The sequence below is a fragment of the Heptranchias perlo genome, chromosome 22 (genome assembly GCF_035084215.1).
Source record: "Heptranchias perlo isolate sHepPer1 chromosome 22, sHepPer1.hap1, whole genome shotgun sequence".
In the NCBI taxonomy this organism is placed as follows: domain Eukaryota; kingdom Metazoa; phylum Chordata; class Chondrichthyes; order Hexanchiformes; family Hexanchidae; genus Heptranchias; species Heptranchias perlo.
Window position 1 is genome coordinate 21070491 of NC_090346.1, and position 17501 is coordinate 21087991.

Below are 17501 nucleotides of genomic sequence, written 5' to 3' on the forward strand. Positions count from 1 at the left end.
TAGCGAGCCATCCACCAGCACAGATACTCACACCTCGGTGGGTCCTAGTAGTCAGTTAGTTGGGTTGGCACCTGATGAGTCACCACACACAAGTGAGCACGAGCAGGCACTGGTGGCAGGGGCAGCTGTGGAGAGTCCCCGTCGATTGGCGCACTCCTCTCCAGGCTCTGCTCAGCTGAATTCAGATGCTGAAACCCGGGGTGGGGGGCCATCCTTTAAAAGGAGAATGATCGAGGGACAGCAGCACATTTGCGAGGTACTAGAACAGGTGCCACGCATACACTCCACATTAGCGCAGAGGATGGAGATGTCTAATTCCTGCATTAGTGGAATGGTGGCACAGGTACAAGAGGGAATCTTTGAGATAGTGTCACAGGGATGTGAGGAACTGTCTGAGATAGTGTCACAAGTAACTGCTGAAATGTCTGAGATAATGTCACAGGTAAGTGCGGGAATGTTTGCGATGGAGAGAAGGCTAGCCTCCGCTGAGCTTCAAGCGCAGCTCACAAATGAGTCCATTCAGGCCCTAGCAACGGTCGTTCGGACTCATGGTGAACAACATTCTGCCGCCTTAAATAGGCAGACAGAAACTTTACAACTGGGCTTCCAAGGCATCATACATGTCCTCCAAACTGTTCTTCAGCAGGGTGGTAGGAGTGATGCAGGCCTGGTCCACAAGAGAGATGATGGCAAAAGGGGACATGGAAGTGGGGACACCACTCAAAGCACTCCCACGTCTCACCTGTTGCCCCCCTCTCAACCAGTACCCGCAATGCTGCCTCCTCTCCAGGTGGCTGAGTCTGCCCCTGCACAGGTGGAGCAGTGTTTGGAGGGGCCCTCATGGGCTCTAAAATCGAGAGGGCGTAGGCTGAAAGCATCTAAGCAGTCTGGCCATGGACATGAGCAACCTGCCACTACCTCTGCTGCAGCCAAGGGATGCACCACGTAGAAGTGGTAGGAAGAGAAAAGCTAAGGATTTGTGACCATGAAGGGTATGCACAAGGGTGTCTAACAGACTGTCATGTTTTGCATTTATATTTGGGTTTTGTTGAAGTCACATTAAATGTTATCATTCTCACCACTACTGCCACGTCTTGCCCATTCTTGACTGGCTTTTGTGATAGGGCCCTTTCATCTGCTTCATCATGAACAGCGACACTTGATACCACCCAGTGGGTCACTTTACAGTGGGTGTATGTGTAGTTGCAGGACTGTTTTGTGCGGGGGTGGGGGCTGGTGGCTGGTGGTTGGTGGTGACGCTCTTTCCAGGTGGTGTGAGGACTGGATTCTTCTCACTTTCTGATCTTATGAGAACCGTTCACATATCAGTGACTCCCTGGCCTCACGAGCAGCCAGGTGAGCTGCTGCTCTGCCCATGGGTTCATCCTCATCCTCCTCCATGTTGATTGCTGATGATGGATGAGGCCATGGGACCTCATCAACCGATACCCTTCTCTGTTGCGCCATGTTGTGTGGGACACAACACACTACTATAACATGACCCACTCTGTTTGGTGTGCATTGAAGCGCTCTCCCAGAACGATCAAGGCACCAAAATCGCATCTTCAGCAGTCCTATCGCATGTTCAATTATAAGCCTGGTGGCAACGTGGCTGTCAATGTATCAACGCTGTTGCTCGCTGATGGGGTTCCTCAGAGTTGCCATCTGCCACGTGTGCAGGGGGTATCCCTTGGCCCCGAGGAGCCAGCCCTTAAGGCTGTTCGGTTTGTGGAAGAAGCCCGGGATGTTGGATTATCCTCGGAATGAAGGAATCGTGGCACCTGCCAGGGAATCTGCGCACACGTGAATAAATTTTTTGCAGTGGTCACAAACGAGCAGAGCGCTGATGAAGCGATACCCCTTTCCATTGACTAACAGTCCTGGCTCATGTGGAGGCGCTCGTATTGCGATATGCGTGCAATCGATTGCACCCTGTACACGTGGGAAGCCAGCCACAGAGTGAAATCCCACTGCCCTCTCCATCTGGCTGAGGTCGTCCATGGGGAAGTTGATGTATTGCGAGACCCTGCGAAACAAACAGTCGGTGACCTGCCTTATGCACTTGTGTGCAGATGACAGAGACCCCAGCGATGTCAGCGGTGGCACCCTGGAATGATCTGGAGGTGAAGAAGTTGAGGGCAGTGGTCACTTTAACTGCGACAGGTAATGAGATGCTGTCAGGCCCAGCTCGGCACGAAGGAGGCTGCAGATGTCTGCGACCACCTGGCGACTTTCTCTCAGCCTCTGTATGCACTGCTCCGGAGAGAAGTCCAGGAAGCTAAGCCTCGGTCTGTAGACATTCTGACAAGGGTAGTACCTCCTGCGTGTCGCTCTCTGTGCTCTTGTGCAGGTGCCTGTGGCGCAACACTGTGTTGTAGAGCTACAAGTGTGGAAATGCATGCCGTGCCTGGCGAGGATGGTGATGTTCCTCGTCCTTGGATGTAGTGGTGAATGCAGCCACTGTACCCCCCCCTCCTGATGGTGTCAGTTTGAGGGGGTCCGAAAAGTTGGTAAATATGTGTAAACAGAACAATTGAGTGGAAAGCAAGAATTTTCAGTCTAAACACAAAGAATTCCCAGCTAAAAGTTTGTCTGAGAGAACTGAATGCCCTGCTGCAATAACTCACCTTTTATCCCCATCTGTCAAACAGGGATTTAAATTCCAAATGGCTGCTGGCTGAAACACGACTTGTTTGCCATGGCGTGTTTCACACAGCACGGGGAAGCACGTTGAGGCAGCATTGAAATCATTTGCCTTCATAGCTAATTGCATTTTGGATTTTTTAAACTAGTTTAAATACTTCACTTGCTGCTTTAAATATCGGCCCGCTGGTTTTAATTGCCAGCGGGACTTCCAGGTTGGGGAACAGCACGCACACCCAGATGGTTCTGGGTCGTGCCCGTTCTTAGGCGTGTTGGATCCGGGATTTCTGCCCGCTCCTGGAAAACGCGATATTCTTTGCCCCCCTGCCCCCGCGTTTTTGTTTCAAAATCGAGCCCTATATGTACCAAAAATATTACGATTACAAAGGACAATTTCATGACTGTGCTGTGGGTGCGGACCTGGGTATCACAAAAAGAAACCAACAACTCCACCAATAATCTTACTGCCCAGATATGAGAAAAGCTGTTATTTGTTACATAATGTCAGGTTTTATCACAGCAGCTTCCACCAGAATTAACGGTGGCTACAAAATCTACGTTTTAAAGGGAGTTCTAGGAGATGAATTTTGTTGGAGCCCTTCTCCAATCCAAGAAGGGTAATTTCTTTTTTATTCGTTCATGGGATGTGGGCGTCGCTGGCGAGGCCGGCATTTATTGCCCATCCCTAATTGTTACTTAATTCTCCTCTGAATAGGTATACGTATTCCCCACTAAGTATGCAAGACCTATGGTGGTTGCCAAGAAATTGGTGTAGGAAATTTTTCCATGTTTTGAGGCTCCAAATTATCTGGTATCTGACTGTTTATAAGTGTACTGTTCAAAGAGAGAGCCGAGGCACTTGAAACCATATGACATCCTGTTATCAACCTCAATCGAATCAGAGAGTGAACTGAACAATCAAGACTGCCATAAGGGCCCATATAGGCCAGAACCACTTTTGCCAGCAGAACTGCACCTCCTCGGCTGATACATTCGCATTTATCCTCCATAGAAGGGATATGGTAATCCCTTTTGACCTGGTTATGACTCCCAGATTGTCCAAAGGATTTGTTGGTTCTATAATGCAATAACTTCACCAACAACCCTACTTCCTATGCATGAGAAAATACATTATTCATTACATAAAATCTTGCCATATGTGCAGGCTCCAATAAAGTTTTGGAAGCTATGTATCAGCTAGTAAAGTGCACTGAAAGAAACATTATGACAAAAGAAGAACCCTAGTTTTCTTTGACACAATGTCCACAAGAAGCCTGTGATGATATGTTGAAGAATTAAAGTCATCTGGTAAGATTTTAATTGGCAACTGAGTCAGCTGTGGCTCAGTTGGTAGTACTCTCTTGCCTCTGAGTCAGAAGGTCGTGAATACAAGTCCCACTCCAGAGACTGGAGCACAAAATCTAGGCTGACACTCCAGTGCAGTACTGAGGGAATGCTGCATTGTTGGAGGTGCTGTCTTTCGGATGAGACGTTAAACTGAGGCCCTGTCTGCCCTCTCAGGTGGACGTAAAAGATTCCAAAGCACTATTTAGAAGACGACCAGGGGAGTTACTCCTGGTGTCCTAGCCAATATTTATCCCTCAACCAACATCAAGATTATCTAGTCATTATCAAAATTGCGGTTTGTGGGATCTTGCTGTGCACAAATTGGCTGCCGCATTTCCTACATTACAACTGTGACTACACTTCAAAAATACTTCATTGGCTGTAAAGCGCTTTGGGACGTCCCGAGGTGATAAAAAGCGCTATATAAATGCAAGTCTTTCTTTTTTTTTTCCTTTTGGCTTTGGATCGGATGAAACCGATAAAGGCTTGTGGCTTGAGAAGCATTCCAATGACTGATTTTCTATGTCCTCATGTCCCTCTACCTAAGAGAGTGGAAAATGTACTGTTTATTGCTGTAGCTCAGCTAGCATGCCGGTTGAGACCTTAGTTAACCTCTAAAGGGGGGGGGGGGGGGGCGCAAAGAAATTAAGTGGAGAAATACATTACATTACATTCAAAAAAGTTGAAAGTCCCAGTGTAACTGCCAAACAATCACCAAGGCCTGGTTATAATTGTGTTCTATGTACATAAGTGTGTGTATATATAAGTTTCTTCAACATTTTAACATCTAGAGGAGTGTGAACTCATCAGAGTAAGTCAGCATAGCTTTATGAGGGGGGGAGGGGAAGGAGGATAATTCTACTCGACAAATCTGATAGAATTCTTTGAGAAGGTTTGTGAATAAGGAGAAATGTGTGGGCATTCTTTGTCTGGACTTCAGCAAGGCTTTTGACGACAGTGCCGCATAGAAAGCACAAAATAGGTGGGCAGTTATTGAAGTGGACTGATGACTGGCTGCATCAAGGGAGACAGGGCAGGGTCATGGATAGAGCTGCATCAAACTGACGGGCAGTTACGAGTTGGGTGCCCCAAGGATCAGTGCTGGGACTTTAACAATTAACATTTTATATCAATGATTTAGAAGTGTGGAACAGGAAGTGACGATCGAGACAAAACTGTCAAAATTTGCACATAACACCAATATTCATACATCACATCACATCACAACAGTGACTACTTCAAAAGTACTTCATTGGCTGTAAAGTTCCTCATCTCAGTCCTAAATGGCCGACCTGTTATCCTGAGACTATGCCCCCTACTTCTAGACTCGCCAGCCAAGGGAAACAACCTCTCAACATCTACCCTGTCAAGCCCCCTCAGCATCTTATATGTTTCAATGAGATCACCTCTCATTCTTCTAAACTCCAGAGAGTATAGGCCCATTCTACTCAATCTCTCCTCATAGGTAAACCCTCTCACCCTAGCAACCAATCTAGTGAACTTTCATTGCACTGGCTCAAAGGCAAGTTCTTTAGATAAGGAGACCAAAACTGTACACAATACTCCAAGTGAGGTCTCACTAAAGCCCTGTACAATTGTAGTAAGATTTCCTTACTCTTGTACTCCAACCCCCTTGCAATAAAGGCCAACATGCCATTTGTCTTCCTAATTGCTTGCTGTACCTGCATGCTAACTTTTTGTGTTTCTAGTACGAGGACACCCAGATCTCTCTGAACACCAACAGTTAATAGTTTCTCATCATTTAAAAAATATTCTGTTTTTCTATTCTTTCCAACCTCACATCTCCCTACATTATACTCCATCTGCCACCTTCTTGCCCACTCACTTAACCTGTCTTTATCCCTTTGCAGACTCTTTAGGCCCAATATTAGGAGGGAGGCGGGTTGGCAGCGGGGTAGTCGACTGGGTAACGGGGTGCTCCGCATGCAATTGCAGCCTAATTGAATGTACTTACGCGTGCTTCTGGGTTTCCCGTTGCAGACCTGCGCAGTGGGTGCACTGCGCACCCGCATCACAGGCTGTCAGCAGGAGGAGCCCTATTTAAGGGGGCAGTCCTCCAATGCTCCTCCTGCAGCAAAGAACCAAAATAATAGAATGGAGCAGGCCAGAGGCAAGGCTGCTCCAAGATTTTCTGACTCCTCACTCCAGGTGCTGCTCGCTGGGGTGAGAAGTAGGAGGGAAACGTTTTTCCCATCTGATGGGAGGAGGTGGCCTCCCTCTGCCACCAAGAAGGCCTGACTCGAGGTGGCAGAGGAGGTAATCAGCAGCAGCAATGTCGGCCGAACTTGGGTCCAGTGCAGGAAATGCTTTAATGACCTAACCAGGTCAGCCAAAGTGAGTATACTTACGCATTCTCCCACACTCCATCTTCCACATCACCTCCACCACCACACAATTCCTTCTGCACTGCCACCACAACGCTCCTCACATCCACTCAACCATCATCCTCACCTTGCATGCACTTACACACCACCCCAGTTCCCATTCGAACACTACCACGCAACCCAATCCTCATACAATCTCTTGGCTATGTCTCAAACGCACCCTCCCATGCATCTCCCTCACGGTCACCCCCACCCACACCAATGCATGCAGCGGGTCACTATGCAACCATCACTCAATCACTCCTCTCTGTGTTTTGCCTTGATAGGAGAAGAGATGCCAGAATGCCCAGGAGAGGGCAAGGAGCGGAGGGGGCCCGCCACACCAGGTGGTCCTAACGGACGCGGAGCAACAGGCAATGGAACTAAGCTGCACGCTGGAGTGCCTGTCCGTGGCGGACGCCGAGACTGGGAGCGCACAAACGGCTGGTGGCAGAAATCTAACACTCAGCACTCATGATAGCGAATGATCTTAACATCACTTGGCATCTGCAGCACCTCAACATCTGTCCACATGCTTAATATTGCTTTCTGTTCTCTTGCAGGGCCATCTGCGAGCGCCGTGACTGCGGAGGGCGATTCCTCAGAGGACTTGCCAGCCTCTAAGGGGGCATAGTCACATCTGAGCCAGCCATCCACCAGTGCAGATACACACACCTCGGTGGGTCCCCGTCCTCACTTAGTTGGGCTTGCACATGATGAGTCACCACGCACATGTAAGCACGAGCAGACCCTGGTGGCAGGGGCAGCCGTGGAGAGTCTGCATTGGTGGGAGAACTCTTCTCCAGGCTCTGCTCAGCTGGACCCAGATGCTGAACCCTGGAGGCCAGCCATGAAAAGGAGAGTCATCGAGGGGCAGCAGCACATTGCCGAGGTACTGGAACAGTTGCCACGCGCACTCTCCACAATCACGCAGAGGATGGAGGAGTCCAACTCCTGCATGAGTGGAATACTGTCACAGGGATGTGAAGGCATCTCTGAGATAATGTCGCGGGTAGGTACGGGAATGTCTGCGATGGAGGGAAGGCTAGCCTCCATCGAGCTTCAAGCACGGCTCAACAATGAGTCCATTCAGGCCCTGACAACGGCTGTTCCGATTCAGGGTGAGCAACATTCTGCTGCCTTGAACAGGCTGACAGATACATTACAAGTGGCCTTCCAAGGCTTCACACAAGTCCTCCAAACTGTCGTCCAGCAGGGTGGAAGGAGTGACGTGGGCCTGGGCCAGGAGAGGGATGATGGCGAAAGGGGACATGGAAGTGGGTACGCCACTCAAAGCACTCACACATCTCACCAGTTGCCCCCTCTCAACTAGTACCCGCAATGTTGCCTCCTCTCCAGGTGGCCGAGTCTGCCCCTGCACAGCTGTAGTTGGAGCAGTCTTTGGAGGGGCCCTCACGGGCACCGAAACCCAGAGGGTGTCCGCGCAAAGCATCTCATCGGTCAGGGCATGGACAAGAGCAACCTGCCACTACCTCTGCTGATGCCACAGGTGTAGCACCATGTAGGGGTTCCCGTAAATGTAAAGCTACGGTTTTGAGAGCACAAAGGGGATGCACAAGGGTGTATGACAGAATGTCATGTTTTTCATTTAGTTTTGTTTGTTTTGCCAAGCACATTAAAATTTGTTATCACCACGACTGCCACATCTTTGCAAATCTTGTCTGGTTTGTGCAATAATTCCCTTTCCTGAGGATCACCATGAAGACCCACACCTGATGCCACCGATTGTGTCACTGCAGAGTGGATGTAGGTGTATTTGCAGGGCTCTTTTGTGCAGACGACTGAGAGACGCCGGCGATGTCCCCGGTGGCACCCTGGAAGGATGCGGAGGAGAAGTTGTTGAGGGCAGTGGTGACTTTGACAGCGACTGGTAAGATGGTGGTGCTTGGGCCAGCCGGGAGCAGCTCGGCATCAAGGAGGCTGATGTCCACGACTACATGTCGAGTGACTCTGAGCCTCCATGTCCTCAAGAGAGGTCCAGGAAGCTGAGCGTAGGTCTGTAGACCCTGTGGCGAGGGTAGTGCCTTCTGCGACGCATCTCTCTCTGCGGTTGCCCTCCCTCCTGCCGAGCAGGTGGATGTGTCACAGCACTGTGTTGTGGAGCTCCATGTGTCCCGGTGAGCCTGGTGATGTTGTTCGTCCTCCGATGAGGTCATGACTGCAGCTATGGCGGCCCCCATCCACAAGATGTACGTTTGAGGGGGTCTGCAAGGTAGGTAAATGTGTCTGCACACCGGAGTTGAGGTTCCAAGTTGGTGAATTTTTGTGTTAGGAGGAGAGTGGTGCAGGCCAAACTTTGTCCAAAGTGACAGAGTGGCCTCCTGCAATGAGTGAGGGTCTCCCCCACCCCCCACCTGTCAAATAGACCTTTGCAGCTCCCACAGGCTGGTGGCTGCAATAAGTCGGTTTCAACTACGAGTGTTTCCCCCAATACGGGAAACACGCTCAGTTGAGATGAAAATCCCACCCCTCCTAAAATATCCTCCCAATCAGGTCTGCAAAGGACCTGAACTATCTAATTAATTGGTTTAAGTGGGATTCCGCCAGCTTTAATTGCCGGTGGGAGTCCCCCATGCACGCGCATCCGGAAGTGGGCGGGTTGGAGCCGGGCTCCGGACCCGCCCCGGGAATCCCGAATTTTAGCAGCCCCCCCACCACGAATGCACCCGCTTGGCCACCCGAAAATCGATCCCTTTGTGTCCTCCTCACAGTGATCTTTTCCACTTAGCTTTGTATCGTCTGCAAACTTGGATACATTACACTCGGTCCCTTCATCTAGGTCATTAATATTAGATTGTAAATAGCTGAGGCCCAAGCACCGATCCTTACGGCGTGTTACTGGTTACAGCCTGCCACCCTGAACCTAGCTAGATTAGGAATTTGGACTGGGAAATGGCAAATTAAATTCAATGTCGACAAAAACTAAGTATAATAGGCTAGAGAAAGAGAATGAACATTGGAACTATAAACTAAATGGTGTTAGTCTACAGGGTACAGTACAGGAAAAGAATCTGGGGTATTGGTATACTGATTGTTGAAACCGACTTTGCAGTGTGCAGTACTGGTAAACAAGGGAAAATAGGATCTTAGGTCTTATATTTCATGAAATAAAGCACAAATCATAGGATGCAATACTGAGCCTAAACAGAGCAATAATTATTCCCTATCTGAGTACTGTTTGCAGTTCTGGTATTCAAGGAAGGACATTATTGGATTGGAAAAGTTGCAGAAAATGGCTACCCATCTGATACCTGGCATCACACACCTGGGCTTCAAGGAGGAACTACAGAAGCAGGGTTTGTTTACACTCGAAAAGAGAATTCTGAGACGGGACCTCATTGATGTATTCAAGATTCTGAAGTGTACTGACAAGATGAACCCTGAGAAACTGTTCACCAGGGCCCAGAAAACTATAACAAGACGACAGGGATGAAGTTCATATGAGGGAAGGTGAACAGACAGAGGTGGTCAATGTTTGCAATAGAATACCCAGGGAAGTGATCAAGGCCGGCAACATCAGTAATTTTTAGAGGGAGCTGGACAGGCATCTAACAATTGAGGGGAATCTAAGCAATAAAGTAGGGGAACAACTAGGCAATTACGATCATAACATAATAAGGTTTAAGATAAAGACTGAGAAAGACATTAGACAAAGACCAAAGTAATAAATTGGAAAAAAGCTGATTTTATGGGGATGAGAATGGAACTAGGGAAAGTAAACTGGAAAAATTTGCTGACAAACAGAAATAGAAAAGCAGTGGGAAACATTTAAAACGGTGATCAACAGAGTCCTGGAGAAATATATCCTGTTAAAAAGCAAGAACAAACTGGCCAGTAATGACGCACCAAGGATAAATATAGAAATACGGGCAAAATGGAAACTAAAAAAAAGGCGTACACTAAGTGCATACACAACAATGGAGAGGATGACAAAAGGGAATACAAAAAGGTTAGGAAAGAAGTAAAAAAAAACTAGGAAGGCAAAGAGAAACTACAAATTATCAAGGAGTATAAAAAGAACTAGTAAAGTATTCTACAGACACATAAATAACAAAAGAAAAATCAGGATAGGGATAGGGCCACTAAGGGTAATGATAAACTCACAGGTAATGACAGCGAAATGGCAGAAATATTAAATAATTACTTTGCCTCAGTATTTACCAGGGAAACTAACAAGGTGGGCATGTCATTAGAAGAAGAGATCAAAGAAGATAGAAAGGGGGAGATAATTGATAAACTAATCAAACAGAGGATAAAACCCCTGGTCCGGATGGATTGCATCCTCGCATATTAAAAGACGTTAGGGAAGAGCTAGCAGAGGTACTATTACATATATATTTATATATAAATAAACTTCATTAGAAAAGGGAATAGTGCCAGAAGACTGGCGGACAGCTAATCTGATCCCTATATTTAAAAAAGGAGATATAGAACAAGTTCAGGGAACTATAGAACAATTAGCTTAACGTTGATGGTAGGAAAGATAATGGAATCCTTACTCAAAGATGTAATAGAAACACATCTAGAAACTGAAAATATAATAATCATCAGCACGGATTTCAAAAGGGAAGGTCATGTTCAACTAACCTTATTGAATTCTTTGAAGAAGCAACAGAAAGGATAGACAAGGGTAATGTAGATGTAATATATTTGGATTTTAAAAAGGCCTTCGATAAGGTACCGCATCGTAGACTCATGACTAAGGTTCGAGCATGTGGGGTCAGGGGACAAGTAGCAGAATGGATAGCAAGCTGGCTACAAAACAGAAAACAGAGAGTCAGGGTTAAAGACAGTTACTCAGATTGGCAAAAGGTGGAAAGTGGTATTCCACGAGGATCGGTGCTGGGTCCACTGTTGTTCACCATTTACATGAACGATTTCGAATCAGGAATTGGAAGTATAATTTCAAAATTTGTGGATGACACCAAATTGGGGGGTATAGTTAATATGGAGGAGAAGTGCGACTAAATACAGGAAGACATTAATAAACTTGCAGAATGTGCATGTAATTGGCAAATGAATTTCAATATAGGTAAGTGTGAGGTGATACATTTTCATAGGAAGAATAAGGAGGCCAAATACTCCTTGGAAAGTAAGAGTCTAAATGGGGTAAAGGAGCAGAGGGATCTGTGGATACAGATACACAAATCACTAAAAGTAGCGATGCAGGTTAATAAGGCCATAAAAAAGCAAACATTTCTAGAGGGATAGAATTGAAAAGCAGGGAAATTATGTTAAACTTGTGCAGAATCTTGGTTAGACCACACTTGGAGTACTGTGCACAGTTCTGGTCTCCATATTATAAAAAGGATATAGAGGCACTGGAGAAGGTGCAAAAAGGATTTACTAGGATGATACCTGAATTGGAGAGGTTATATGCATCAGGAAAGATCGAACAGGCTGGTGCTCTTTTCTCTAGAAAAGTGAAGACTGAGAGGTGACCTGATAGAGGTCTTTAAGATTATGAAAGGGTTTGATAGGGTAGACGTAGAGAGGATGTTTCAACTTGCGACGGAGACCAGAACTAGGAGCAGTACATATAAGATAGTCCCTAACAAACAGTAACAGACTTCAGGAGGACATAAACAGACTGGTGAAATGGGCAGACATATGGCCCGTGAAATTTAACACTGAGAAATGTGAAGTGATGCATTTTGATAGGAATAATGAGGAGAGGTAATATAAACTAAATGGAACAATGTTAAAGGGGGTGCAGGAACAGAGAGATCTGGGGGTGCACATACACAAATCTTTGAAGGTGGCAGGACAAGTTGAGAAGGCTGTTAAAAATCCATATTGAATCCTGGGCTTTATTAATAGATGCATAGAGTACAAAAGCAAGGAAGTTATGCTAAACCTTTATAAAACACTGGTTAGGCCTCAGCTGGAATATTGCGTTCAATTCTGGGCACCACTCTAGGAAGGATGTCAAGGCCTTAGAGAGGGTGCAGAAGAGATTTACTAGAATGGTGTGTTGCGGCAACTAAAGAATTACGGGCTTTGCGATATTATTATTGATGCAAGAGGTGTGAGTGTATAACCTTTATATGTAAGCTGAAGTTATGCTATCTACGAGACAACCAGTGTGACCGCAAGGCATAATGGGAAGCTTGACCAAAAAGGACTAAAGCATAGTGTCAGCAGTTTAACCGTGGCAGTTGTCATAAACATGTTTTCACGAAACCTTGTAACAAGAACACTGGACTAAGATAATGATAATGGGAGACCTCGGACACCGGATAAGGGGTATTGTAAACCATAGAAAGGCAGAAGAGCTTAAGACAGTCGAGATAACAGGGTTGTTGAGATAACAGGAACATCTGCTCCCGCGCACGTGCGAGACTCCATGATGACTATGGGCCAGGAATAGGTGGGACCTCATTCGTCACATGCGTGAGGCCAACAGACTACTGCCTGTCAGTATCAACCGTACTGTGTATAAAGCCTGATGAAGTTGTTTAATCGGAGAGACCATTGGCTTGCTAAGTCTCTCCCCTGCATATGCTTGAATAAACTCTGCTTACGAAAGGCTCGCCAGACTCAGCGGGGTGATTTGAATGGTGACCGAGATGGTCGCTACAACAGGTACCAGGGATGAGGGACTTCAGTTATGTGGAGAGACGAGAAGCACAGAGCAGGTATGGGGATATTTGATAGAGGTGTTCAAAATCAAACAATTTCAATAGAGTAAATCAGGAGAAACTGTTTCCAATAGCAGAAGGATCGGTTATCAGAGGACACAGATTTAAGGTGATTGGCAAAAGAGCCACAGGCAACATGAGGAAACATTTTTTTTATGCAGCGAGTTGAAACGATCTGGAATGCACTGCCTGAAAGGGTGATGGAAGCAGATTCAATAGTAACTTTCAAAAGAGAATTGGATAAATACTTGAAGGGGAAAAAAAAATTATACAGCTTTGGGGAAAGAGCAGGAGAATGGGACTAATTGGATAGCTCTTTCAAAGAGCTGGCACACGCACGATGGGCTGAATGACCTCCTCCTGTGCTGTACCTACTATGATAAATCCAATTGGGAACTCAGGAGAAACTTCTTCACCGAGAGAGTGGTTAGAATGTGGAACTCGCTACCACAGCAGTAGTTGAGGCGAATAGCAGAGATACATTTAAGGGGAAGCTAGATAAGCACGAGGGAGAAAGAATTAGAGAGAAAGGATTAGAAGGATATGTTGATGCGGTTAGTGGAAGAAGGGTGGGAAGAGGCTCGTGTGGAGCATAAACACTAGCATGAACCTGTTGGGCTGGATGGCCTGTTTCTATGCTGTACATTCTCTGTATTTTTGAACTCTGAGGCTGGCCTGATGGGCCAAACTGTTATTTTACAGTCCTGTATGTTCCTATGTTCATATTAATAAACCTATTCATTTATTTGACAGGATTATTACATGGATATTTGATGTGCTATATACTGACAAATCTGATTGAATTCTTTGAGGAAATGACAAGGAGGATTGATGAGGGTAGTGCAGTGGATGTTGTCCACATGGATTTTAGTAAGGCATTTGACAAGGTCCCACATGGCACACTGGTCAGAAAGGTAAAAGCCCATGGGATACAGGGAAATGTGGCCAATTGGATCCAAAATTAGCTCAGTAACAGGAAACAAAAAAGGTAAAAGTCGATGGATGTCTTTGCGAATGGAAATCCATTTCCAGTGGTGTGCCACAGGGCTCAGTGTTGGGTCCCTTGCTGTTTGTGGTATATGTTAATGATTTGGACTTGAATGTAGGGGACATGATTGGCAAATTTGCAGACGACACAAAAATTGGCCATGTAGTTGATAGTGAAGAGGATAGCTGTAGACTCCAAGAAGATATCAATGGGTTGGTGGAGTGGGCGGAAAAGTGGCAAATGGAGTTAAACCCGGAGAAGTGTGAGGTAATGCACTTAGGGAGGGCAAACAGTAAAAGGGAATACGCAGTAAACAGGAATATATTGAGAGGGGTAGAGATAATGAGAGACCATGGAGTGCATGTGCAAAGGTCCCTGAAGGTGGCAGTACAGGTAGATAAGGTTATGAAGGCGGCATACGGAATGCTCTCCGTTATTAACAGAGGTATAGAATACAAAAGCAGGGATGTAATGATGGAACTGCATAAAACGCTGGTAAGGCCACATCTGGAGTATTGTGCGCAGTTCTGGTCACCACATTACAGGAAGGATGTAATTGCTCTGGAGAGAGTGCAGAGAAGATTTACAAGAATGTTGCCAGGGCTTGAAAATTGCAGCTATGAGGAGAGATTGGATAGGCTGGGGTTGTTTTCCTTGGAGCAGAGGAGGCTGAGGGGAGACTTGATTGAGGTGTACAAAATTATGAGGGGCCAAGATAGAGTAGACAGGAAGTACCTGTTTCCCCTAGCAGAGAGTTTAAGAATTAGAGGACATAGATTTAAGCTGATTGGCGCAAGGATTAGAGGGGACATGAGGAAAAACTTTTTTACCCAGAGGGTGATGGGGGTATGGAATTCACTGCCCGAACTGGTGGTAGAGGCAGGGACCCTCAACTCTTTTAAGAAGTACCTGGACCTGCACCTAAAGTGCTGTAAGCTGCAGGGCTACAGAGTGCTGGAAGATAGGATTAGAATGGGCACCTGGTTGTTCGTCGAGCCGGTGCGGACAGAATGGGCTGAATGGCCCCCTTCTGTGCTGTATCTTTTCCATGGTTCTACATGCACTTTCCACAGAATGCCATTGGAAAGCAAACAGGAATAAGGACCAGGATTTTCCTCCCTAGTCCAAAGTGCTGCAGTCAATTGTGGTGTCACTGCTGCTATTCTGGCTGAACTCTGCTAACTGGTTGAGCTAACTGTAGCGAGCCCTGGACTTTTTGGTCTGTATAGCTCAGTTACGCCGTTACCACTCAGACCTTGTGGGAACTATCAAATCAATACATGTTTGAGGACATACATCTCATTAACATTTAAAATAAGCAAACAAGATTGCTAAGATCACCTCCAATTCATTCTTAGTTTCTACAAATTACCATGCAAAATAAAGTATGGCATTTTAATTTAAGTCTATCAGTATCTGAAGATAGGATTAAATTAATCCATTATATGGTAGGAGAACTTACTGGTAAAGGCAACCACATTCTCAGAACTGTTACTTAGCTCCAGAATAACGTTTGGATGTGATGGATGAATCATATAAAGATAATGTCTAGTCTCTGTTAAATCTTCTGGCACCTGAGGTTAAAAAATAAAACATAGTGTCCATAAATTATTTTAAAAGAGGAATAATAGGTCTATGGAAAGTGAGATTAGACTAGGTGGCTCATTTGAAGAAAAACACCAGCACAGAACTGATGAGTCAAATAACCTCTTTCTGTGCTGTAACGTTCTAGGATTCTATGAATATCAGTCCTATTATCAATTTTTTTTTTAAAACAGACTTTAACAAAGTCAAACAAATTAAATATCTGACATTTTATTCATATAAAATTAAAAACACTTCTAAATGGTATATTGGATATAGAGTAGGAAGCTGTGGACATTAGATTCACAACCAAGTACATGAATATGGGCCTCACTCACGTGATTTATCCTGGAAAACCATCACTTCCCATATGACTTATCATGCATACACATTAAAACATAGATGCCGAGGGTATGGTGCAACAGACACCAGTAATTCTCACCTCCATCAAATGGGCATTGTGTGAGTGTCCAGGCCAACAGTACTAGCATCCTTTCAGAGTGCAATTGAGGTGGGGTAAGGCATCACAGCTGAACCTGATCCTATCCTCAACTGCTGTCCATGCAAAGCATTTTTCAGTGGCGATCACTGGATAGTGATAAAGAGAAGGAACCCAGATTGCTTCTTCCCCCCACCCCTCCTTCCCTAACCAGAGGTGCTGTGGCAAGTCCCTACTACCCACTTGGCTGGGATCAAAAATGATGATTTGTGAAGGGATACTCTATTTTTGCCAGTGTTGAAGAGGTACAGAGCTAATCATAATAATGTCTGTGTTATGCAAAGTGGCCATGGAACAGTGATGAAGATATCTGATTCTGTATGGCTGCTAAATAGGGAGGATCAATAGGGGGATAAAAATGTCTGCAAAAATTTCAGATCTTCATTAGAGAAGGGCGGGATAACGGAGGGGACATTCTGATAAGAGAATCAGACGGGATTATTTTGGAAGTGACTGCTGTAGTGAAGAACAAGGTCATGAAGCAATTAGGTACTTCTCCCTTGCTTTCTCTTTCCCTCCTCTCCCTCACCATGTTAGCACATGCAGTAGTTTTACTTACTCTACAAGTGGTGCTGGCAAGAAAATAAAACATTACCAGTGATAAACACATGTGGCATAAGAACTAATCTATGATTTTTTTTAAAAAAAGAGTTATTCTGTAAGGAGAAAACCCAAGATGACTTGTTATTTTACCTCTCAGTCTCCCATAGACAGCTCTGATTAAGATCAGGAACACATTTTGAAAAAGGTTGTGGGAGAAGACTGCACTTTGATGCAGCACTTCACTGCATGCATGCATTACTGTGCTAGATTACAGACTAGCAGAATCCTATTTAAAAGTTTGGATAAAAACATTCTGGACATCTAAATGTTATGTAGTTTTGTATGTCCTTCACATAACATCAGCTGAAAATACCTGCTTTAGCAACATTGGCTCTAATTTAACAGAACACTGAATTGTTTCTCTTGTTAAAAATAATCATATTTTTCTTAGTAAATTTCACACAAACAGCATTGCTTCACTAGTAACAAATAACAGACTTACAGAGACATTGGTTTGTGTTGGAAGTTCACCCCAGAAAAAAAAAGTTGATCGCGATACAGTTTTGACTGTGGATGGTTTTGGACAGTTTTCCCTGTATATTAAATCTTCCTCCCACAGTATCCTGCCGTTTTCACCATCCACGATAGTTACCTAGAGAGAAAATCAGTAGCAGATATTTATGCTTTCTGACAAATACATTAAAAAAAACTACTTTCAATTGTGCTTGTTTTAATATTTATTTTTTAAAACATTAATATTGATCTAATTACTTAATTTATTTCAAATGCTTAGTAGCTCTGTTTTCTAGTACAGTTTTTACTGGTTCTTTTACAGCTTAGAAGAAAATTAC

General features: G+C 45.2%; 1 protein-coding gene across 6 annotated transcripts in view; it reads right to left on the reverse strand.

The window, feature by feature from the left end:
• The window catches only part of fam234a (family with sequence similarity 234 member A), a 67673-nt gene that overhangs the window by 16430 nt on the left and 33742 nt on the right, over positions 1-17501 (reverse strand). For all 6 annotated transcript variants that reach the window (XM_068003123.1, XM_068003122.1, XM_068003125.1 and 3 more), the window contains 2 exons: positions 17153-17302; positions 15487-15598 (listed from right to left, as the gene is read on the reverse strand). In XM_068003123.1, coding sequence (XP_067859224.1) covers positions 15487-15598; positions 17153-17302 — 262 coding nt within the window. The remainder of the gene's footprint in view (positions 1-15486; positions 15599-17152; positions 17303-17501) is intronic.